Raw genomic sequence first — 26,635 nt, 5'->3', positions numbered from 1 at the left:
TCATGCCACATACCCCCTTCATCCATTCAGATAAAGGATAGTTATACAAACTAAAATTAATGGAAAAAGACGGTATGTACAGTTTTTACTTATTTGTAGGAAAAATACTAAAAATAAAAACAAATTATTAACATTATATGTAAAGAAATGCTTATAGCAATATAAATAAAACCAAACAACACAAACAACATTTTCCTGATAAAAGTAGACTAAAAACTTTAACAAGGTAGGCTTGGTAACATACCTCCTACTTCTACTTAGGTCTTAATTTGTTACTCATTCTCCAAAGCCAAACAACACGCACAGGAGACATAATTGGACATAAATAGTCAAACCAAATATATGATATCCTACATCTTTACGAAGGAGAAAATATAGAGGAAGAAGCAGAATATATAAATTTACAAATACTCCACAAAATTGATCATTCTTATGATTTTAAATCTTCAGTTTTGCTAAAAAATATTAATAGTTATACAACAAAAGTAAGAAGAATGTTCCTTGTTACTGTGTTTGAACATGAATAAAAAAGCATATACAAGATATAAGTAATACATTGTGATCTTATACGTAAACCAATCCCGAATGTATCCGAAATATCAAGCATAAATGATTATAAATTAAGATGAAAAGCAGAATAAAATGAGTTAATATAAGATTTTCTTTTATTGAAACTAAAATGGAAACAACATTTCTCTCGGTAGAATTGTTCCTATGAACCCTAAAGTAGTTATTTTAATTAATAAAGTATTTAAGTAGTTCATTCGTAGTCATTAGTTCTTTCGCCCGTCTTATTCTTTGATATTAAAATAACTTCCTTAAGTTTAGAGGGAACAAAAGTTCTGTACACATTTCGTCCATTTATGCAAATGTTCGAAACTGCAAACATAGTTATGAAAACACATTATCTTCCACACAATATCGTTCGAGGCGGAATTAATGCCTGTAAAACTAAATGCAAATTGAGAGAGATACATAATGGGATAAACACGAAATTTCAACTTTGTGCTTCCATGCTTGTTACGTCAAAAAGGAGAAGAAAAAACGCCGCAGGATTAATTAAATCAGAACAAGTTTAGAAAACAGAATGTTGCAATTATTAATGCGGAAGCGAAAGACCAAAAAAAAATGGTAAGACGTTTGTAAGAAAAATTTACGAAATGAGTCTCTTAAGAGGAAACGGTAGCGATCAGCAGATAGCAAAAACGCGTTCCAAGATTGCGGCTGTAATTTTGAATACTTTTTCGAGATATTTGGCACACGTATTCGTAATATAATAAAGAATGGCGGTACAGAGCCCAATTTGAAAAATAGATTAATATGTGGAAATTACTCTGTAATTAAATACAATATTAAAAAAACGAGCCTGTACCGCCATTAAGAAGAACAAAAAAATACACTTTCTTCAAATAAACTTTTTTATCCGATGCCTAGATTTTGTGTCATTTTGGAACTACTAAAATTTTTTATTTCATTAGTAGTTCCAAAATGACACAAAATCTAGGCATCGGATAAAAAAGTTTATTTGAAGAAAGTGTATTTTTTTTGTTCTTCTTAATGGCGTTACAGGCTCGTTATTTTAATATTGTATTTAATTACAGAGTAATTTCCACATATTAATATATTTTTCAAATTGGGCTCTGTACCGCCATTCTCTATTATATTACGAATACGTGTGCCAAATATTTTAACAAAATATTCAAAATTACAGCCGCAATCTTGGAACGCGTTTTCGCTACCTGTTGATCGCTACTGTTTCACCTTAAAAACAATGTACTGGGAGAAAACTTGTATTGTAAACAGAAAGTATTAGGTCTCGTTCCCGCGTACCAAAAAAAGTTTATAAATAGCAAGATAAAAATTTGTTAGCTTAATGGTGTCTAGTTGGACAATCCTTGATGTATGGGAACACTGGAGCAGGGGAAGTTTTAATTGTGGAATCAGTTTTCGAACGTCGAACTACGAAAACGTCCCATGTATTTTGTTGGACAGAACTTCCAATTGATTAAACTTCCCTTTCATTAAACTTCCATGCAAAAATCAGACTGCTATTCACCACCAACATAATTCCTGTCATTTGACTCGTTCTACATATCGGACTTAACCCATGGCACGCATCCGTGCACACACCAGGCTGAGTGTTCAGACATTCAAACTTCCATTGCCAGTAGAAAGTGAGCACCTAAGCATGTCTTCCAAAAAAAAATGTAGCAGTGAAAGGGTTAATGATTGTTAATAATGAGTAATTGTTAACGAAAAATGAAATTATTCTCCTGTAATCACAGCCTATGCCAACTTTATTCCGTATAAAAATCTTGAATGGGTTGCATGTGAGAGTTCATTTTAAATGAAGTAAAAGTCAGACTTACTCTCAATCTTTATTATAACTTCCGACGACCGGTTTCGCTCTTTAAAATTTGTAGAGCATCTTCAGGTCAAAGGTAACAAGTTACAAAATGCTACAAATAAAAACCAGAATTAGCACATTGTCTGGTTGTAAAAGATGCTAAAGATCCATATGATCAAGCCAATGTTGAATAACATACATAAAAGTAGCGAAATAGCATACCAATGCACATGCAAGCATTCATGGGGGTGGTGGTACAAAACTTCCCTCAAACGCAACAACATGCGCAGAAGTATGCTATATATAATCATGCAATCATAACGTGTCGTACTTACATTCGGATACAAGGTGCTATCAACTCAGTTTTCATTATCATGATGTTTCTTTTAAAGTTATGTTAACGGGATATGGTGGAATAGACGGACGATGCAGCAAAGTTAAACAAATCTATGGGACTTAGGAGTTCTTGAGGGTGATGAGATAGTTGGTGTAAGTTAACCAGCAAATCTATGTCTGTTATTATGTTTGTGTAAATCAAATTAGTGAATGACTTATTTACAAAAAATACACTTATTCACCAAAATTGTAAAATTTTAAATAAGTCATTCACTAATTTGATTTACACAAACATAATAACAGACATAGATTTGTTGGTTAACTTACACCAACTATCTTATCACCCTCAAGAACTCCTAAGTCCCATAGATTTGTTTACCTTTGCTGCATCGTCCGTCTATTCCACCATATCCCGTTAACATAACTTTAAAAGAAACATCATAATAATGAAAACTGAGTTGATAGCACCTTGTATCCGAATGTAAGTACGACACGTTATGATTGCATGATTATATATAGCATACTTCTGCGCATGTTGTTGCGTTTGAGGGAAGTTTTGTACCACCACCCCCATGAATGCTTGCATGTGCATTGGTATGCTATTTCGCTACTTTTATGTATGTTATTCAACATTGGCTTGATCATATGGATCTTTAGCATCTTTTACAACCAGACAATGTGCTAATTCTGGTTTTTATTTGTAGCATTTTGTAACTTGTTACCTTTGACCTGAAGATGCTCTACAAATTTTAAAGAGCGAAACCGGTCGTCGGAAGTTATAATAAAGATTGAGAGTAAGTCTGACTTTTACTTCATTTATTCCGTATACTTCGCCAACTTAGTGAAATTTTCATACCTAAACTTACGTGCATAGAAATCGGCCCACTTAAAAATTTGGTCATTTTTGATGTCTCATATTTCCTAAACCTGTCGGCCGATTTAATTGATTTTTCAAACATGTTATATCCTGATTCCATAAGAATACCACTGGAATAATATTGTTGCTAAACAGGTAAATTTTCATTGTATACCGGGTGTATCAATCAAACTGTGTTTTTTTCTCAAATTTCGCATCACCCTGTGGAATATTCTAGCATTTATAAAATACTGAAATTAAAACCCAACTATAGCCTCAGGTTTTCTTAACAATATGTTTTTGATTCATTCGTTTATGTTGGGTAATAAAAAGTTATGTACTTTAACAACTAGACATGTCTTCATCAATACACATTATTACACAATTTAAGGGGTAATTCTGCATAAAAAAATAATGACAGTTGGCTTTATAAACGTATGTCCGCAAATGTTTCGTTTCCGAGATACGGGATATTGAATTTTTTTTTACAAACTGACGATTTATTTATTGCTCTAAAACCAGTTGAGATATGCAAATGAAATTTGGTAAGTTTTAAGAGACAGTTATTGCGGATTTTTTGATATAAAATTAAGAATTTTATATTCACCATTAGCGTGCATACGGGTAATAAGATCGGTCATATTACACGTATGCGCGCTAATAGTAAATATTAAATTCTTAATTGTATGTCACAAAATGTGCAATAACTTCGTCTGAAAACCCAACAAATTTCATTGGCATATCTTAACCGGTTTTAAAGTAATAAAATAGATCGTCAGTTTGTAAGAAAAAACTCAACATCCCGTATCTCGGAAACGAAACATTTGCGGATATACGTTTATAAAGCCAACTGTCATTATTTTCCATGCAGAATTATCCCTTAAAGTTTGTCGCGCTTCTTTAGAAACACCGTGTATTGATGAAGAACATGTGTAGTTGTTAAAGCACCTAACTTTTTTATTAACCAACATAAACGAATGAATCAAAAAACAGAATGTTAAGAAAATCTGAAGCTATAGTTGGGTTTCAATTTCAGTATTTTATAAATGCTAGAATATTCCACAGGGTGATGCGAAATTTGAGAAAAAAACACAGTTTGATTGATACACCCGGTATACAATGAAAATTTACCTGTTTTGCAACAGTATTATTCTAGTTGTATTTTTAAAGAATCAGGCTATAACATGTTTAAAAAATCACTTAAATCGGCCAAGAGGTTTAGGAAATATGAGACATCAAAAATGACCAAATTTTTAAGTGGGACTATTTCTATGCACGTAAGTTTAGTTTGTTTAAATAATGTTAAAACAATATAAAATGTATCATTTAGTTACGTATTAAAAACAAAGCATAAGTTTTGCCATAACTTGTTAAAACAACTTCACTGGGTTCACTTAATTAAACACAGACAAAGAGGAAACTAAACGAATTTTATTTAATTTGCAGACGCGTAACGGAAACTATACTACTTCATCATAGAATAAAAAAAAATAAACATTTTCAGAAGCACGTTGTTGAAAATTTTAAACTTAATTGGTATTGAAGGTAGAAGTGGGCGTTATTTAAAACGTTAAAATATGAAACGTGAGACAGAAGAATGGAACTATTTACAGTTACCTATGTTTTAATTTAATTTTACAACGAACGATTGAAAAAATATCAAGAGAAAATAAGAAGCCGTCAATTTAAATGTCAGAAGTCAGTCGTGAAAAAAACAAAGTAGATAGAAATATTATAGGTGTAATCAGCTTTGCCAAGAAATTTTCGAGGTAGCCATAAAACCAAAAAATCAAAATAAAATGAACACAAATTTTATTTTTATACAGACCGGAAGCAGAGAAGATAAAAAAACATGTGCGTACTGCTAGACTACTACAAAGCACAAAATAGAGTATATTGACTACTCTATATAAGTGCACGAACACGATATAGAAGCTCTGATGAGAAAAACTACCAAACTATGATGCATGTCAATAAATGGAATATATGTTCAAACAAGAGAAATGGACTCCATCCGGTGCTTCAAATGTCAGAGCTTTTACCTCCATCGGAGGGAATGTCATTTAAAGAAAAGACGTGTGAAATGCGGTAATGGTTACAGAAGTGATGCATACAAACTAGAAAAAGAAAATCAAAAACACCACTTGAAGTGGACATTGGACATCCAAGGTGAACATCCAGCAAACTACAGAGGGTGCCCAAATGATCCAATAAAGAGATCATATTATGACTATATGCACTGTAAAGAAAACATAAAATAAGCCACAAAAAATCTACACACAAGCCACGGGGGGGGGGGCAAGAAACATTACAAACAAGCATAAATAAACAACAATTTTCCATAAGTACTAATCCGCAAATGACGAATTTTCAGAAAATGCTTAATCAGATGCATCAAATGCTAAAAGCCCAATTCATCATAACAAATAGTTCAAATTCCACCAGGGATCACCTGCGAATGAAAAACTCCAGGAGGATTAGAAACAAATAATTAGCATTTTGGATGAATTAACAGCCTAGAGTTAGCCGGCAAGCATAAAGAAGACACAGCAATCGTAGTCAGAAAAAAAATCAGAAGTAAGAAGAGAAGGAAATCAACTAAACAGGGAGGTAAGAACAAGAACATAGAGGAGTTAATGCTGTGATGACTTTATTTAACATTTAGTCCGACCCAAAAAACAGCTATATAGAAGATCTCAAAAATCTCATGAAAATAAAGAACTACAGGGAGAAAAAGGTCTGTCTATACGACAGATGAAAAAGCCGAAGTGATGTAAAATTCCATTGAAAAACGAGTCACGCTCAAATACCACCAGGATGACGATATAGATTTCATAAAAAACGTAAAACATAGCCACAGAAGATTATCAAGTAACCGAGGATAAATAGGAATAACTCACATCTCCCCAGAGGAAGCTAAAAGCAAAAAAAGCATTAAGACTCCAAGAATGTTAGCGCACGGAATTTACATGATGATTTCCTTCGTGACCTGTAGTTTTATAGGTCTGCTAATTTTAAATTCGTGAACTAATATACAAATTGATAAGATAAATGAAATGGTGAACCGGTGAACACACAACTGATGAAAAAGAGGGTACTCACAGTTTTTGTTGACGTCTGTGCATCTGGGGCCCCAGTTACGTCTGCACTCTTCCATGCACCAAATCAGCAACTTTAACGATTTTATGTATCACGAGGATGATTTATTTAGACGAAATTTTGGATAAACGCGGACGGTACTATCTATGCTATCGCCATTTTTTCTAATTCTGGAAAGAAAGAAGCAAAAAGCACGAAAAATGGAACATTTCCTCAAAACTAGAGACCAATGAGCCTACTGTCATCAATAAGTAAGGTTGTAGAGAGGGCAATACTAGCTTAGTACAAGAATCTAAAATAAATAAGTACGATACCGGAAGTAAAATTTGGTTTTAGAACTGAAGACTCCGGCGAACTACAAGTGTTAAGGCTATAGGCATTATATCACATTCCAGAATGATTTAACCAAAAATCTTTGCATAACATATTGTCCAATTAACGAATTGAACATTGCTGGATTGCTGGATTTGAAAGCTGGACATTGAAGCAAGAACATATAAATAAGTTACAGTCATTTGAAATGTGGTGTTACAGAAGGATGCTTAGAATAACATGGACACAGAAGAAGACGATGAAGGAAGTATTGCGAGAAATGAGCAAAGAATACGAAATAATAAACACAATAAAAATAAGAAAGTTACAATATCTGGGACACGTAATGAGGGGACAGCGATATGAAATGCTAAGACTGATAATACAGGAAAAGATAAGAAGCGGAAGAAGTATAGGAAGAAGGTGAGTGTGATGGTTAAAGAATTTAAGGGACTGGTTTAACTGCAGTTCTATAAAACTCTTCAGAGCAGCGGTAGATAGAGCAAATATAGTGATGATGATATCCAACCTCCGATTAGGAGACGGCACTTAAAGAAGAAGAAAAAACGAATTATAAAACAACAGTGAAATTCATCAAGTAAGTAACGAATGCTTAAATAAAACAGCAACACTTTTATCCCCCGTGTATTATACTTTAGCCCTTATTATCGTTTCATTTCCTTAATTGGATTTTGAAAATTCAATATTAATATATAGCCGGGCATGTTCAAACCGCACGTAGTGCCTTCAGAAATGATATGGATACAAAATACCCCATTCGTAAAACAAATGACATTACCTCCATTCACACAACCCTTGTAATTAAATTGTTGGGATATATAGAAATTTCTGTTGATTCCTGCACACTCACTCCCACCTATGTAATGCCTTTAGAGAATACTAATCGCGTTAGAACTAATAGATTTTGGGCCAAAGAGCTAAGTAAGGCCATGGAATTTGACGGAGAATATCTGTACGTAATTGCCATAAACGAAAGTCGTTGATTTATTTAACATTATAAAAGGACTATTCATGAAATATACCAAAATTAATTAGTAAGTTTATTTAACAAAAACTATAGTTCTAAAAATTTATTAAGGACAAATGTGACAAGATTTAAGTATTAAGTATCAAAAGCACACTAAAAATTTATGTAGGACCACAAAGAATATGACATTTTGACAGATTATCGCGTGTTTCAGACCACCCTTTCACACAACAAAACATGTTTCCTGTTTTATTTTGTATGTATATATCTTGGAACGTCGCCTTTGGTAGTTGATGCAAGTAGCTCAGTAACTATCAGTGCCGGTTCCAACCGCAGATAAAGGAGGAGGGTTTAGGTCAGGAAGGGCATCAGATAGTAAACAATTTGCTATAACCATGGAATAAAGAAATATGGGAAAAGAGTTTAGATGCTAGGGCGTTCTCCATAAACGACGCACAGTTGCTGCCTCACCGCACCCCTAAAGTGAGCTAGGGCTACCCCTTAGAGAACAGAAGGGCCTAATCCTGAGAATTTCAACACTCAACGTCGAAAGTATGACAGGTAAAGGAAGAGTGCTCGCTGATTTCAGACAAAAGGGAGGGATTGGTGTATTTTATCAGCAAGAAATTCGATGAGAAGTATTGGAAGTTAAAATATAAGGATTTTGCAAGAGTGTCAAGAGCTTAAATAAAAAAAAAATTCAATGATTAGTGGAAAGCCAACAGCAAAGTTATGGTACAAGTAAGAAGCACTAGAACATCTGGATAAAGGCCTCCCACGGACAAAGAAATTTGGTGGTGGAGTGATGACTTGCAACAGAAAGTTAGAGAAAAGAATGAGGCTACAAAAAGTACTACAGTAGCAAAAAGGGAAGCAAAGCGCTCTAGGAAAGGACATATCTTTTGCACAGCTGTTTGAAGAGTTGGAAACACCCAAGGGGATGAAAAGGTTATACAGCATTGCTAAAGCAAGTAACAAGTACATCAGATTGAAAGTGAGGATGGAAGACAGTTAAGAACAGATGTTTAAATAAAGTAACGATGAGATAAGTACTTTAGAAAGTTACTAAACGAAGAACCGGAAAGGAGAGACAGTGGACGAGGGAATGATAATGAAATGCCGGATATAGCGAGAGACGAGGTTGTTGAGGCATTAAATAGGATGAAGGATGGTAAGATAGTAGGATCATATTGAATACCTGTGGAGGTTTGAAAGGCTCTAGAAGAGTTATAGAAGAGCTCTAGTAGTTAATATGTTGTGACGAATGGTGAGTAGGATATATGAGAAAAAAAGGATGCCCAATACATGAAGATGGAGTGGGATGGTACCAATGTATGTTTAAAGATGAAGGAAACTGTAGAAAGAAGTTTTCCAATGACTACTGGTTTGCATCAAGACTCTTCACTGAGTTTCTGACTGACAGAATACATTTTGGTCAATGCTCTTTTATGATGATATCCTGTTAGTAAAGGAGAGCAAAGAAATGGAGAAGTAGTTCTCTAAAAATCTGGGATCTAAGAAGCTGTGATCTAAAAATCGGGGAACGGCTGGAAGGAAAGATATACAAGAATGTGAAGAGACGTGCGTTGATGTACGGCGGTAAAGTGTGGCCTATAAAGAAGACTAAGGAAAAGAAGATGGAGGTAGCTGAAATGAAATTGTTACGGTGGATGCTGGATGAGACTAAAAGAGACAGGATCAGGATCGACTTGTTTAAGGATAAAGCCTACAAAAGGAAAAACTACAGGCTCAAAAATATTCAAAAACAAAGACTGCAATTGTCACGTTAGATGTAGAAATAAAAATTATGTGGGACGCAGGATGTTGACGTCGAAGGAAGTTGATGGAAACATAGGTAGAGGAAAACTAAAGTGAAAAACTTGCGAAAAAAAGGTTTGGGTGAATAAGACACGATGTACAGAACTGAGTAACGAGAAGAGTAAGAATCAGGGATCCTGAAAGTGAAAAAGCTGAGAAAGAAGAATGTATGGTTTATCTTGTACTATTGATAAAATACTCAAATAACATGTACAATCTGAGTATTTTTTTTAACTTAATGGATATTAAATTTAAATCTTAGCGAAACCAATGTCAAACGTTTATTTTAAGAGTAGCTTTAGTCTTGTGAATTTTATTTTGTGAAATTTATTATAATAAGAACATTAGCAAACATGTTTTTCTAAGAAAAACCCATTAAGACTTTATCGCGTCCATTAAACCCGTAGCAAGTTAAGAAAACCACTCCGAGGGATTATATTTGCTATAAAGGCCAAGTAATCAAAGTTCCAGAATGTTCCCACGAACTCAATTCCGAGTTGAAGTCAATTTACATATTTGCTAAATAAGGAGAAGATGGAGGCGCGCCATGCAATTAACACAATTAAAAATAAAATGCATGCAAGACACTGATGACGCCTTCGCGTCCTCAACAGACATCGGTATATCTATATTTCATAAGTTGTGCGCTTCAGTTCAGCTTCGTGCTGATGGGGCATTAAAAGTTAATAACTTCTAACTCCACAGTTGCGGCTAAGATGTCGTTAACAGAGGCTCAGGCTGCAAGCTGCATGCAGACAATGGATGGGAGGTGATTAAAGTTGTCTTGACTAATTTTCGGTGAAAACAAAGACAGCGGGCAATTAGAAAAATGGCTTTATTTATCGGAAATTGACTGTTCCTTAAATGCGACTTAAGAGCATACAGTGGCGCGTCATAAATATAACTTCGGGAGATAGTATCATACCTTTTTTCGTAGGTTCTATGAAACTTTGGCAACAGTGGTAATCTTTGACATTATCTAAGATCAATATTTTGACAATTATACTCATAGGCGCGCTAAATGGAAGTAATAGAAAACAATCTTATTATTAGTAAATAAATATTTATAAAAATAAAGCAAAATATGTAGGTGAAAATTTTATGTTAGCATAGATAATTGCTCGAAATAATAATAATAAATAATCATTTCGTTGTGAAGCAAAACAAGAGCCGTCTTATTTTATTTAACCCTTTCAACTATTTAACCGTTTCAACCCTTTTTTTAAATAGAACTTTAAATGAACTTTTCCCATTTTGTTAAACTATTGATAATATTTTTAGAATAAAAAATCCTCCTAAAACTTTATATACTCGCATTAGAAGTCGAAATATTTTTACGTAAAATATACTTACCTACCTACATAGTATAACTAAAACTCCCAATTAACAATAATCTATTTTTTAAAGGCCAACAACTTAGTTCTAAGACACAAAAATATAATAAATTAACTATAAATAAACACTACTTTCCTATGAAACAACAATAACGAATTCTTAAAATAATATACTGCTTCACTGAATAGATATCGATAAAGATAACAGAAGAGATAAGAGAAAATCTGACGCAGGTTTGTCAAAATGACAGTGACAATTTCTCTCTGTTGACTAATTAGTTATTAATAAAAATATGTTCGATTTCTTGTTAGAAATAAAAAATTTTAGTAGGTCCAAAATGACACAAAATCTAGGCATGGGATAAAAAAGTTTATTTGAAGAAAGTGTTTTTTTTTTGTTCTTCTTAATGGCGATTCAGGTTCGTTTTATAATATTTTATTTAGTTATAGAGTAATTTCCACATACTAATATATTTCTAAAATTGGACTCTGTACCGCCATTCTTTCCTATATTACGAATATGTGTGCCAAATATCTCGACAAAATATTCAAAATTACAGCCGCAATCTTGGACCGCGTCTGTTGCTACCTGTTGATCGCTACTGTAGCCTCTTAATAAAATATCTATTTTCACGAATAAAGCGACGTATTAGTATGTATAAAAGGATGGAAAACATAATTTTAAATACATCTGTAAACCTTTTGAAACTTTTTATCTAAAATGGAAATGAGAATGTGAGGGAGTGCACAAAAATACTGCATTTTGTTACTGAATAATTTCCAAGCTTTTGGTAGAATAATAATTGTTTTATAGACAGTCCAGGAGGGACTGGACATTTTCTATTTTTTAACTGAAATCACTTTAGGATGAACGTTGTATCAATAATCCCGTTATGCGTCAGTCGCAAACCTTGTGCTCAATTTTTTTATTTAATAAAATCTGAAAAAAAGCGAAAATATTTGCTTTTTTCACCTACATTTTCACCTATAACTCGAGAGATATTGCACCTACGAAAAAATGTAGAAAGTCAAAGTTTTGATTTTTAATTTTTCATAAATTTGACTAGTTATAATTTAGAATTTAGAGAAAATAGCAATAATTTGGAAAAAAAAAGTGCAAAAAATGTAGTGTTTGCACCGAGTCAAACGAAATTGACAGGATGAAATCCATTTTTGCAGTATTTTTCTCAATTATTCTGTTTTAAACCATTTCTTTTTAAATTTTTCAATTTCTAAACTGAGCGATCAAAGGAAAGAAACAAGTATGGGAAAGAAAAATTCTTCGAATGATATTTAGGGAGGAAATAATAAACAGTCAGTGGTCATGAAAAACAAACAAAAAGTTGAAAGAATTACATAAGAAGCCTTATATAATTGCAGTAGTAAAAGCACAAAATGGCTAGGATATGTCCAAAGCCTGATCCAAGTTGGAATGCCAAAAATCTTGTTAAACGGTGTACAAAAATTGGCTCGTATGAATGAAAATGAGCATGTAGTTTATACTCCATATTATGTAGTAGTACATACTCCACTCTACAAGTTTAAAAATTAAATAGAGAGTATCTAATATACTGTGAATAAAAACTCATCACATCAACATATTTTTATTCATATCAAATGGAGTATAAACTTATACTCTATCCTCATACTCATGAGAACATTCTTCAGCTCATTTCTTTCCAACTTTGGACATACTCGGAGTTTATACTCCGTTTTTTTCATACCACCCAATAATTGGTTAAAAGATAAAAGGAAGACCTGGGACCACATGGAGTCATGAAGATAATGACGACCTGAGGTATCTCAATGTAGGTAAGCAATTATAAGGCAAGAGCGAAGAACAAGCAGGAATGGAAGAAGGTTGTAAACGAAGCCATGAGCCTGTTTGCCTCTAAGTGCTAATATATTAGTTTTCTTATTATTTTACATGTTGTATATTTTATTGAACATAGAACACTTAAAAAGAATAGAAGCCCGAAGATTTTTTACGTTTGAAATCAATTCGGACAAATGACAAATAGGTGATTTCTTTAATTTGCAAGGCAAACAGACGATAAATGAGTTGACGTGAAAAATCTAAAAATTGCATTTCATTACACGTCAAATTTAGCTTACTCACGCAACATGAATACCTACTAGAAATGAGTTTGCTGTGGGTTATTGCCTAGATAAGTTGACGTGTAATGAAATGCAGTTTTTAGATTCCTCACGTCAACTCATTTATCATCTGTTTGTTTGCATAATTTGGGCATCATTCCGAAACCTGCCTTATATTCTAAAGAACAGGAAATACCCGCAATATCTAAAAACAAGAGTATTCAATCAATGTATGCTCCCTGTTCTAATATATGGCTCTCAGACATGGACGTTTACAAAAGAAAATATGGAAAAAATAGCAAAGACAGAAAGATCCATGGAAAGACAAATGCTGAACATTAAACTATCAGACAGGAAAAGAAACGAATGGATCCGTAACAAAACAAAAGTGAAGGATGTCTCAACCCAAGTAGCAAAGCTTAAATGGAAGTTCGCCGGACACACCCTACGGCAGAAGGATGAAAGATGGACTAAGATGGTAATACATTGGAGACCATGGAACCACAAACGAAAAAGGGGAAGACCACAGATGCGATGGTCAGACGACCTGAAGAAGCACACTGGGTCAAAATGGATGCAAATTGCCCAAGATAGAGAGGCATGGAAGAAGGAAGAGGAGGCCTATATCCAAGGATGGATGTTTAGTTTAGGGCTGATTAGATAGATAGATAGATAGATCGTTTGCAAATTACATTTTTGATTCTCCTAAATTATTTCAATAAATGGGGTTTTGTAAATTATTTGTAAAAATAATTGCTATTATGACAGATTTTAATTTATTCAGAGAGCTTACCGCAAGTTCGCTCTGATGATTCCATAAGGATGAAATACGTATAAGCGAATGTTGGTGCTCGATAGTGAGATTAAACCTTAACTATTTCTCGTAGAGATGAATCGGTTATAACGTTAAATTATATTGCTTTTTTTGTTTCAGGTGGTAAAGTACCTCAAGACCGAACCATCATCAGACGAGTGCTTCGGACCGTATCGTTACCTCTATTCATCTGCATGTGTATAATCTCGAGCATAGGAATTATTGTTGCGGCCGGTTTAATAGGTTTTAATATTTGGAACAAGCACAGACGGTAAGCGAGATTATATCTGTAATCCTTGGCGTTTGGTAATAAACTCTCCATTTAATTCTGCGGAAAAGTTAATACAAGTTGTTGAAGTGGTTATTACCGGAAAACAAGTATATCTAGTGGATGTTTTGGTATATTTATATCGTGTATGAAATACGCAATACAAAGCCAACTACTAACAATTACACTACTTTATTATGTTTAGTTTATAATTACTACATAGGACTTTCATGAATGCTACTAAATGAGCACCGCAATAATGGGGTAGTTGAGTATCATTAACTTGTGTTTAGACAATGTGGTCAATTACTTCTTATCTGAAAAATGAAGTAGTAGTTACTGAATTTTACTGTAGACTGAGAATACGTAATTCATTAACATTGTTAATAGAAGATCTGGCAGAATGCAGATTCTGTGAGATAGCAGAACCTGTGCGAGGATGAAACTCTATAAATATACTCGGAACTGCTGCATTCTAATGGCGGTTTTCCACAAAATGGCCAGTTGGAGTTTATATTTTGATATTGTTTGTTAGAACTCGAAAAACAAAAACAAAACTCAAAATTTTTCTACAATTTTTACATCTGTCGTATTAACATTATATTTGTTGCAGCATATCAGGATAGATGTTTTACTTTGGTTTATCCCACCCACTTAAATGCCTTCGTTGCACAACTTCCTGTAAATTGTTTATAATTCTGTTAATTAGTGCTATGTGACCAGCGTATGCAATAAAATATGACATCATCATTATCATCAATCAGCCTTTCCACGTTCTTATATGTCTGCTCTCAACCTGATCTTTGACATTATCACTGATGGTAAATAATATACAGTAGTGTAATACAACCAATAAAAACGATGAGGAAAAATCAACAGTTGCACATACTAGTTTGTTACCAACCAGCCGCCTTCGTCACTAACCCTATCCCGAACAAGCCAAATCGTATTTTTTGTCTCTTATCGCAATTATTTTTATTGGTATTCGCTAGTAATTCCAGTAAAAACTAATTTGAACTAGTATAAACTATTCTAAATGAAATGTGTTCGGGATTTCTAGTTTTAACTAAATTTAGGGCCGGTTGTTCGAACGCTAATCAACAATGATCATTATCAAATATTTAATTACTGTCACCAACTGTCAATATCAACTTTGTTTGGGTTGCTGAAAACATAATTGATTACAATTATGAAATTATTTAATCAATTATGTTAATAATTATTATGTTAATTGATTAACTAATCTCATAATTATAATCAATTATGTTTTCAGCAACCCAATAAAAGTTGACATTGACAGTTTTGGTGACAGTAATTAAATATTTGATAGTGATCATTGTTGATTAGCGTTCGAACAACCGGCCTTTAGAATTAGAAGTCAAATCTAGTTTTGACTAGTTAAAACTAAAATTGTCTAAAACTAAAAAAAGCGCATTGTTAAAACTAGTTTTCCTAGTAAATTCGGGTGTTAACTGAAATCGGGTTTTAACGGTAACATACAGCGCGCTGGAATAAGTGACCCCCTTATTAACTTATTTAGTTTTAGCACTTAAGAAAAACGCTTAGTCAGGTCGATTTTTAAATTTACATTTGCATTGTATAGTATAACATCAATGTTTCGAACTTTACGCGATCCCTCTTCAAGTGACAGGCATAACTTTGAATTTTTTAAATGGGAAAGTACATTATGTGACACCTGATTTAAAAGCTTCTGAGATACTGATTACAAAAATGTATAATGCTATAATCTTCTTTAAGAGCGTAGGCGCAAAATTTCGTTCAAATTATTTTTAAACGCATTTATTTTTTTTTCGAATCTTAAGAAAACTAATAAGTATTTTTGAAAAATTTAAACGCAGAATGAAAGATTACATTATTACCTAGGACTAAAAGTCCCTTAGAATAAACAGAAAGTTTCTTTTGAATGATATATTTGAAATTAAAAATCAGACTAATTTTTTTCTTTTTTTCACCCCTGTGAATTATAAAAATAATCATTATAGAAGCTCTCAGGGATTTTCGAACCTCGATAATACAGTAATATTTCATTCTGCGTTTAAATTTTTCAAAAATACTTATTAGTTTTCTCAGAATTTGAAAAAATAAATGCTTTTAAAAATATTTCGAACGAAATTTTGCGCCTACGCTCTTAAAAAGGATTAAAGTATTATACATTTTTGTAATCAGTATCTCAGAAGCTTTTAAATCAGGTATCACATGATGTACTTTTCTATTTAAAAAAATCAATGTTATGGCTGTCACCTGAAGAGGTATCGCGTAAAGTTCGAAACATTGATGCTACAATATACAATGATTATTTTAAAAATTGACCTGTCCGAGCGTTTTGCTTATGTGCTTAAAATAAATAAGTTAATAAGGGGGCACTTACTCCAGCGCACTGTATATGTCTGGTGTTCACTTATATTTTCCCCCAGTTTAACTGCCTATAACTTCTAAACGGTTCAATATAGAAATATGCGGTTTTCGCTGAAATGTTTTATTTTAGTAAAAGTTTTGTCTGAATTGATTGAATTTTTTATATCGCTTTCAAATACGTAAAACAAAATGGCGGATTTTTGAAAAAAACGTTGTTGACTTTTTTTTAATGGAACACCCAGTATATTTTTTTGTAAATTGAAAGAAAGGTCATTCACCTATCCAACGATATAAAGTTTTTCAAAATCTGTTGTCAAATCACTGAGTAATTAATTTTTAAAATGAGAGGTGCAACATGGATATTACCTACCTAAATAACATAACTAAGCAAATTGATATTATGTTATGTGATTTCCACATTGCATCTCTCATTTTAAAATAAATTGCTCAGTCATTTGACAACCAATTTTAAAAACTTTTATGTCGCTGGATAGATAAATGAACATTGTTTCAAGTTTTTAGGTAAATGACCATTTTTTATACCGCTTTTAAATAAAAAATGGCGGATTTTTGAAAAAAAAACGTTGTTGACTTTTTTTATTGAAAAAATGTTCATTTACCTATCCAGTGATATAAAATCTTTTAAAATCGGTTGTCAAATGGCTGAGCAAGTATTTTTTAAAATGAGAGATGCAATGTGGAAATCACATAACATAATCATGAAGAGAAGTATCCATGTTGCTCAAATGTGGTCTCGAGGTAACCAATTACAAAAAACTCGAAGAGGTACCACAAGGTTACCTAGTGGTACCTCTTCGAGTTTTTGTAATTGGTGACATAGCACAATATAAATTTGCTTATAATGTTATTTAGGTATGTGATATCCACATTGCACCTCTCAGTTTAAAAATTAATTACTCAGTGATTTGACAACCGATATTGAAAAACTTTATATCGCTAAATAGGCGAATGACCTTTCTTTCAATTTACAAAAAAATATACTGGGTGTTCCATTAAAAAAAGTCAACAACGTTTTTTTCAAAAATCCGCCATTTTTTTCCGTATTTGAAAGCGATATAAAAAATTCAACAATTCAGACAAAACTTTTACTACAATAAAACATTTCAGCGAACACGGCATATTTCTATCTTGAATCGTTTAGAAGTTATAGGCAGTTAAAATGGGGAAAAATATAAGTGGACACCCGGTATTGTGTAGATTCTAAATTCTAAAAGAAGAGAAGAGAAAAGTGGCTCGGCAATTCCTGCCTTGATTATCAATTAAAGAGAGCAATCACGTACAACTACAAAATATAATATCCCAACTCCTAAAATCTACTTTCTAGTTAATAACGGTTCCATATCGAGATTAATTCAATATATTATATTGGCTTTAATGACTCTTGGAGGTAGGTAAAGTGTTATTAATTATAGTATTCGCAAGTAAGTTCTGAAACCTCATAAACCAGCGAGATTTACTGAAAATAATATAGGGATTTGGGTCGGTAAACATCACTAAGCTCGGCTAAAGATAAACTGTGTATAACGAGTAATCCTGTATCTGGGCTTTGGTTATGTAAAGTAGTTTAGTTTTAAAAACTTTATGATACTGAACACCACGAGCACGCTAAAAAGAAGAATAATCTATCGTGAGAAATTGTGAAACGGACTGAGATAATTGAGAATATTAATTTTTTCATTTAAACTTTTTATTTGGAAGGGAGATAACGAAATCTTAAGTACACGTTGGAAATATTTATAGCCTGGAAATATTGAAATTTTATCTACGTTTACGTTTATAAGTTATTAAAATGGATATCTAAGAGTAAATGAAAACAATAAAGATAAAGCATAGTTCCAAAGCTATTTCCTTGTGGCATAAGTATGTAATTTACAGTTGTTTTCTTTGGGAAATAATGCCGCAATTCCAGTTTGAAATTAATTTATTGTCGTTTCGACTTCCACGTCGGAAGTAGTTATTAATAAATACAATTTCCCCTCTGTGGCTCAGTGGTAAGAGCGCCTACCTTTGGATCGAAAGATCCGAATGGTCGTGAGTTCGAATCTCACCAGTGTCAGGAATTTTTCGTCCGGGATCGGTACCCACCGGAGGGACCACAGACGTTCGGAAACAATTAGCGTCTCTTTACAAAGACAATGACGTCGACTTTGCAAAGTAACAAGACACTTACTCAACACACACACTACACATGACACTAGGTACCTAACTGCAACATTTACCGTACGTACCATGCCAATGGCCATTAGTTGTCGAGGCATTAGCTAAATAAAAAAAATACAATTTATTAATATTTTATATTTCGATAACCACTTCCGACATGGAAGTCGCAACCTCAATAAAATCATTTTAATCTAGAATTGCCGCTTTATTTCCCAAAGAAAACAGTAAATTACATAATATAATTTAGAATAGCGTCTAACCATAGATAGGGAAACAAATACAATATGATAATGAAATGTGGAATGATAGGTATCAAGATAAAACTGTGGAAGAAATTGACTCAAAGAAAAGCACCAAAACATATAGTAAATAATTTTTCCACCTACCTCTACCGAAAGTATACTTTTCCGGACCTGATTGTAGGGAGCAAAGTTGTACTTTTCCTCCCTAGGGAGGAAAATATTTTTCCTCCCTAGGGAGGAAAAGTAAAAGTGACGTCATGATATTTCATTCATGAAATATAACTTATTGACGCCCTGTATAAGATCTATTTTCTATTACGAAGTATCTGTACATTTTAACGTTTATTTATAAAACATCCTGTATTTTGCAGAATGGTAAAAAACAGTAAATTGTTATTTTGATTTAACAATGTTTACATTAATAATTTGACTTATATTTGACAGTTGACAGTTATATTGTACCTACTTGTTGTTTTGGTTCTAATAAATTTTGTTGGTTAGTTACATAAATAAATTAAGTAAAAATGAAAAAATTACTGTTATTTGAGGAAGGTGGAAAACCCATATGTATAACATGGGAGTAAAGTGCCTTTTCCTCCCTTGAATGATTACTGCCCTCCGCTACGCGTCGGGCAGTAAACTTCATTCTCGGGAGGAAAAGTTACACTTTCCTCCCTTGTTATACAAATAGCTATTACTGTACTACAACTTACTAAAGTAAAGGACAGAGGAAGACCACAGATGAGATGGGGAATGGGGAAAAGATATATAAAGAATAGCCGGAACAAATTGTCAGTATGTTGCTCAGGATAAAGATAGATGGAAAGAGTTGAAAGAGGTCTATGACCAAATGTGGACGATAGAAAGCTAAGAAGAAGAATAACATTGTACCAAACAAAAGTTACAAAATTATTTCACTTATCCATTGTATCCATGCTCTGTATTTGAATACTGGCAAACAGATTGGAAGTAAACTTCGATTTCTATCAGTCATAACAAGTAGTGTTTCGATCAGGCTACGGAACAAATGGCCATCTGCAGTGCCTTAAACTGCATGCTCTATAGAGTTCGAACTCCACAAAAGCAACTGAAATTCAGGAAAGCTTCCTTAGACTAGTGCAGGATTAAAAGCCTGAATATTTTTCTCGTTTATCGCCAGGTTAAACGACCCATCTCTAGACTCGAAAACGTAAAAAACTATGAACAAAATAAGAACGGAGGTCGCTCCAGTAAAATCAAATATTGCAAAATGGGAAAAATAGACAAAGATAATGTAAACTGTGACTGTAGAAAAATAAAAAATATGGAACATCTTCTTACATGTATAAAATGTTCTCATCTGTGTGCCCTCGAAGATTTGTGGTCAATGCCCTTATTTTCACCATTGCTAGATTTGCAGCTGAAACATGGACTCTCAGAAAATAGATATAAGTTCTGTAAATAAGAAGTGAATCCTATGATATATGGGCCTACAAAAGAATCTTACGCATCTCATGGACAAAATACAGGACCAACCTGTCAATTCCGGAAGATCTTCATATAAAAGACATATGTTATTAAAACACGTAAACCGAGCATACGTAAATTACTTCGGGCCACATAGCCAGAGAAACAGGGGAGCATGAAATTATCGGCAGTAAGAGGACAAGTACAAGGCCAAAGATCAATAAGAAGATCTCCAGCACGTTAGGCAAACCAACTGAAGGTCGAAGACCGACACGATGGGTAGACCAACTGAAAATTCTGGTGGGATAATTCCTACATGAAGCCTTACATCATCTGTCATAAAATCGCAGCCAATGGACAACAAGCTAATAACATTAGAGTATTACCATGCCCTGACAAGTGGTTACAGAAATGAGAAGAAGAAGGTGTTTTCATTCGGACTTTGCACATCGCTAGCTTTTGATCGCTTCCAACCTCTGCCCTTACATCCAAAATTAGGGAAGGTAATAGCTCTCTATTCGAGACGGTATAGAGAGTATATAATATAAAAAAATATATAATTACTTTAAAAAGCTTATGTCCCATTTTGGTTCAGAGATGATCCATCAGCCCCATACATACGTTTCGGTCTCTCCAGACCTCCTCAATGGGGCTACATGTAGACCTTTGAATCCAAACGAAACCAAACTGTCTATTTAAGCTGAATTGTATCCTTTGTTCGTCATCTCAATGCGTTATAAATTGTAAAAGGCAGATATTAAGGATGTAACCAGAAATTTATCCCACGAAAGGTTTCAGATTTATTGTTTATATCTGGGACTTCTCATTTCTTGATTATATTTCGCTACAGCATCCGATACGCGAATTATTTTTACAATTCCGCTTAAATAGACAGTTTGGTTTCGTTTCGATTCAGATCTGTTCATGTAGCCTCACTAAGGAGGTCTGAAGAGACCAAAACATACATATGGGGATGATGGATCAGTTATGAACCGAAAGGAAGCGTAAGCTGTCTTTCATTTTACTCTTCATATACTTTATATTTATCAATTATACTAATCATTACACTACATCAATTATACTTCATATTTTGAGTCCACGAAATCAAGTTTCCTTGGAATTTTTCCTAGACGAATAGACGGAATATGACTGCATGTTGTAGAGTCCCTTTTGTCTCCCTTATTGGTCATCTCCTTGCCTTATAAATTGTAAAAGGCAGAGATTAAGAATGTAGTCAGATATTGGTTCCACGAGAGGTTTCATATTTATTGTTTACATCTGGGACTTCTCATTTCTATAATTACTTTTTTAAACGTATTTTTTTCAACAAGTTATATAATATTTTATGTCCGTTAATTTGATATCTTTGTGACTTTTGTTATGATATGATCATAATACACTCACCGGCACCAAATTCCGCCACCCAAAATTTTTGAGTAACTTTGACAATATATAACTTTATTATTTGGACTCCGATTTTCAAAATTCTTGCATCAGTTTGTAGGTACGTGTATTGATGTCGTTTTTTATTATTTCGGTTATAAAAATGTTTGCTTAGATGGCATTATACGAGGATGAATAAAAGCGTTGTATTTTCTCCTACCTTTAAAAAATTCTGTGGAAAAACTGTAGGGCTGATTTCGTTTCATACTCCCTTTATATTGTCGTAAATATGTGTGTGGTTACTGCCTTCTGGTCACAATTAATTAAAACTCAGGTTTTCCGATAACATTATATTTAATTCGAAGTCGATGATTCACTACATAAGTTGTTTACAATATTAACTTGACCTATCCTATACGTGATAACCTTCCAACTACATCAATAATCATAATAATCTTTCTCGACCGAGTTAATGTTTATATACACATTTAAATAATAGCAAAACATGACAATTCAATATTACTTGCGGTTATTGAATCCAAGAACAGATACTACATGGATTAATGACTTTGAATGAGTTTTAAACATCTTTTGTACCGGGTGATATTATAATACCATAATATTACCCTGGAGGTATTACTAAGGTTTTGTTTTTTGAATTATCCAAATATTTCTTTTCCTGTAAGAGCGTAAACAAAAACACTGCTTTGAAGGTTTTTTAATTAAAAATATCAAATGCACTAAACTTAACAAAACAAAACAAAATTAACAACAAACAAAACAATTCAATAGCGGGTATGTTTATCTCTTGTAGCAACGACTGCTCGCAATCTGTTTGACATCGAATAAAGATGCGCTATCCTTGCCTGGGGAATGTCCCGATATTCCTCTACCAGGGCCATAATTGTACCAAATTTTCTGGAGGCCTAAGATGACGGCGAATAGATTTTTTTAATTCATCCCATAATTGTTCAATGGGATTGAGGTCTGGGCTGCATGCGGCCATTCTAATCTTATCAATCCAACCTCTATTTTATGAGTCAATCAGTGTTTTTAGTTACAAAAACGCTGGACGGAAGGGCCGCCCGAGAACTTTATCGTGCCGATCTATTATCGTTATGGTACTAGATATTGGCATTCTATAAAAATAACAAAGTTACTCGTTATTTTGATATTTTAGAAACACCTACTGTACTTAAAAGTATTTTATGGTTCTACGCATCATTAATTCCTGCATTTGAGAAAATGTTCGATGCCATATTTCGGGGACACACTATAGATGTGTAGATTATTGCATAAATCAATAGAATATTATAGTCATACTTTCATTTCAAATTAGTTCATTTTTCTGAGAAATTAATAGTTTACAATATTTGCATTTCATTCTATTTCGATTACGCCAGTCAATGCGCGAGATTAAGAACAAGATATTATCTCCAAATTCTATCCTACTGCATGGATTTTAATGAAATTTTGGGAGTAGCCCAATCTCCTAATTCAAAGTCTATCCTATATACTATGGCGCTTTTATCATGGGGGAAGTTCCCACCACTTCTCAGGGGTGAAATATTTTTATTTTCGAATTATATGGAGAAAAAGGAAGATTTTTAAGAAAATTTAAAAATTCATTCTATAATTTGATCACATTTTTTAAAAAAAACCATTCATTTTAAACCCGTTTAACTTTTTGAAAGTAGAAATAACACTATATTAAAAGGTATTGAGAAGAAAAACAATGCATTTAAATTATGGTGGATGGGGAGTTAAATGTATATACTTTTCATTTTTCCTTAAAGTACATTAGTAATTATATTTTTTGCACCATATCTCGCTTAGTTTGTAAGTAACCGACATTTAACGGTGCTCGTTTTAAAGGCCTTTTCAAACACTACAAAAGGTGTTGGTAGCATTATACACCTAAAACCTACCGTTCCTCTGTTATTTCAAGTTGAATACACCAATTTGAGCATGCACCAAAAAACAAACTATTTTCACCTACCATATCTCTTTTTGTATTATAAATAGAACATTTACGAAGGAACGAATCTCTTTATTATTTATAATCTAAAAAATGTTTTATATAGAGTTTTTAGTTCGATGCATAGTTTTTAAGGTATTCACAAAAAATCCGTCCGAAAAGGTGTCATTTTTCAATGAAAATGACCAATTTTCAACTACGCATAACTCAAAAAGTATTGAGTTCTCAAAAAAAAGTATAGACCAGTTTTTGCTTAGAAATAGGTTCTTCAGCCACTTCCGTGCTTATTTTGACCAACAAATTTTCCACCCCCTTGAAGAAGTGGGAACCGCCCCAAGATAAAAGCGCCATAGTATATAGGGTAGATTTTGTTTCTTGAGCTATTCCCTACTTACTGTGAAAATATCAAGTACATCAATGTAGTAGGATGGAATTCGGAGCCAAATACCCTCATTGACTGCTCTACAATAATGCTCTGCTATGAACGCGTGAGAGAGGACACACATAAGATTATAGCAAAATTTCTATTTACCGTAACTTTTCGAGTTTTTGAGCTACAGCAATAAATTTTATGTCATTGGAAAGGTAATTTTGCATTCTTTCAAAATGTGTTAAAATATACAGGGCGTATCAAAAAAATTAAGATTTTTTATTCATTTCCGGTTCAACCGGAAGCCATGTTTTTGGTAAAATTTATTGTGATAATAGATAATAAAATACCATATATGTCTGCAAAATTTCAAATTTTAGTTTCTATTAAGAAGGAAGTTACGGGCACTCGAATATTTTTTTATAAAAAATTCATAACTCCCCTCCTATGGGGAGTTAAGATATATGACTAAAGTCATTCAATTTACTGATAGGATATAAAAAATATATCAAAAAATAAAAAAATTCCTTGGAGCCATTTTTGAGAAAATCTAGTTCAAATTTATGTCAAAATTTGACCCCTTAAATATAGGCAACCGGTAACTTTTTCTGAAAAACGATAACATCTTTCTTATAGCCCCATCTTTAGGCTATATAACGACTTTTTCAAATTAAACTTATCTTCAAAAACTTTTTAGATAGATAGGGAAATGTGTCGGGGGGGCGGTCGGCCATGTTGGCCGCCATTTTGAATTTGGAAATGTCAAATTCCGTACTTTTATTTACCTATCGATGAGCTTACTTTGAGTTGAATTTCATTTATTTCTGTCAAAATTTGCAAAAATGGGCCCTAAATAACCCCCCTATTTCGGCCTCCCTTTGAGAGATTTTTTTTAAAAGCTTAGTTTCTCGACAAAATTCTCTTAAACTTACTCATACCGAATTTCATCAAAATCGGTCCAGTAGTTTTTGCTGGGCGGTGGCGACATACGTACGTACATACGTACGTACATACTTCCGACATGTTTTTTTTATTTGCTTTTTAGACTCAGGGGGACTCAAAACGTCGAAAAAAAGTGAAATCGGAAAAAATTTTTTTTGCACGATCCTATAACTTTATCTATTATACTATACTACGTATATAGTACGATAAAGTAAAAATGGTACAGCTATTACAACAAAAGAGATAATCGGATAATTCAAAAAACAAAATTTTAGTGATGCCTCCGGGATAATATGACAGTACTATGAAACAAAATTAGCTCTTCCATTTTTCCAGAGAATGTTTTAAAGTTAGGAGAAAATACAACGCTTCCATTCACCCCCGTATAATGGCATGCAAGCAAAATTTTTGTGTTACTGGAATAATACCAAACAATATCTACAAACTGGTGCAAGAATCGTGAAAATCGAAGTACAAATAATAAAGTTATAAATTATCAAACTTAATAAAAAAATTTGGGTGGCGGAATTTTGTGCCAGTGAGTGTAGAAACATACTGAACAATGAAGAAATATTTAACATTTAATTTTTAATTTTTGATTTGACGTTTGTACTAATATTAATACAACAAAAATCATCCGGTGAAAATATAATCATCATAATTTGATTCCAGAGTAATCCAATCGTCGCATCCAGTATGCAACACAATAATGCTGTTCGGTATTATTGTCTGCTTAGCCGCCGTGTTCCTGCTTGGCCTGGATGGACGATTCGTATCTCCTGATTCGTATCCTTTGATCTGTCAAACGAGAGCGTGGCTTCTTTCGACGGGGTTTACATTGTCATTCGGCGCCATGTTCAGCAAAGTTTGGAGAGTCCACAGGCTAACTACAAAGGCGAAAAGTGATCCAAAAGTTAGAATGGTAAGTCACTTAACTCGCTTTTATTTTATTTCGGTCAATTCAAAGCTATCACACAACATTATTCTTTTACGAATCTTTTCTTTTGCACTATTTACTTAGTTGTTATAGGTATATTTGTGTATTTTTGCTTAACTATCGATGCAATTATAGACTTTAACTAATATAAGCAATAAACCGATAATTTCTATAATATAAAATCTGAACAGATCATTTGATAGTGGCTCTAAAAGAAATCATAAATCTGAATGTAGCATCAACTGGACATATACATAACTGATACGTAATTTGAATACGCACTTAAAATATTAATATAATGGTGCCTGGACGTCAATCAAAATATATATGTGTGTTTTATTGACTATAATAAAGCATTTGACAAAGTACGACATGAACAAATAATGCATGACCTGAAATCGAAGAAGATATACTAAAATGACCTTCGGATTATATCGAATTTATACTATAAGCAACCAGCAAAAGTACGTGTTATCGATCAGCTGTCAGAGGAAATTAAAATCAGACGTGG

General features: G+C 33.1%; 1 protein-coding gene across 1 annotated transcript in view; it reads left to right on the top strand.

Annotated features, from left to right (window-relative positions):
• The window catches only part of LOC114330394 (gamma-aminobutyric acid type B receptor subunit 1), a 363,275-nt gene that overhangs the window by 267,008 nt on the left and 69,632 nt on the right, over positions 1–26,635 (top strand). The window contains exons 9-10 of the mRNA XM_050657124.1: positions 14,122–14,272; positions 25,860–26,109. Of these exons, the coding sequence (XP_050513081.1) occupies positions 14,122–14,272; positions 25,860–26,109 (401 nt within the window). The remainder of the gene's footprint in view (positions 1–14,121; positions 14,273–25,859; positions 26,110–26,635) is intronic.

The sequence above is a fragment of the Diabrotica virgifera genome, chromosome 7 (assembly GCF_917563875.1).
Source record: "Diabrotica virgifera virgifera chromosome 7, PGI_DIABVI_V3a".
Classification (NCBI taxonomy): domain Eukaryota; kingdom Metazoa; phylum Arthropoda; class Insecta; order Coleoptera; family Chrysomelidae; genus Diabrotica; species Diabrotica virgifera.
The sequence above is the reverse complement of the archived record's forward strand: the minus strand, read 5'-3'. Positions and strand labels throughout refer to the sequence as shown.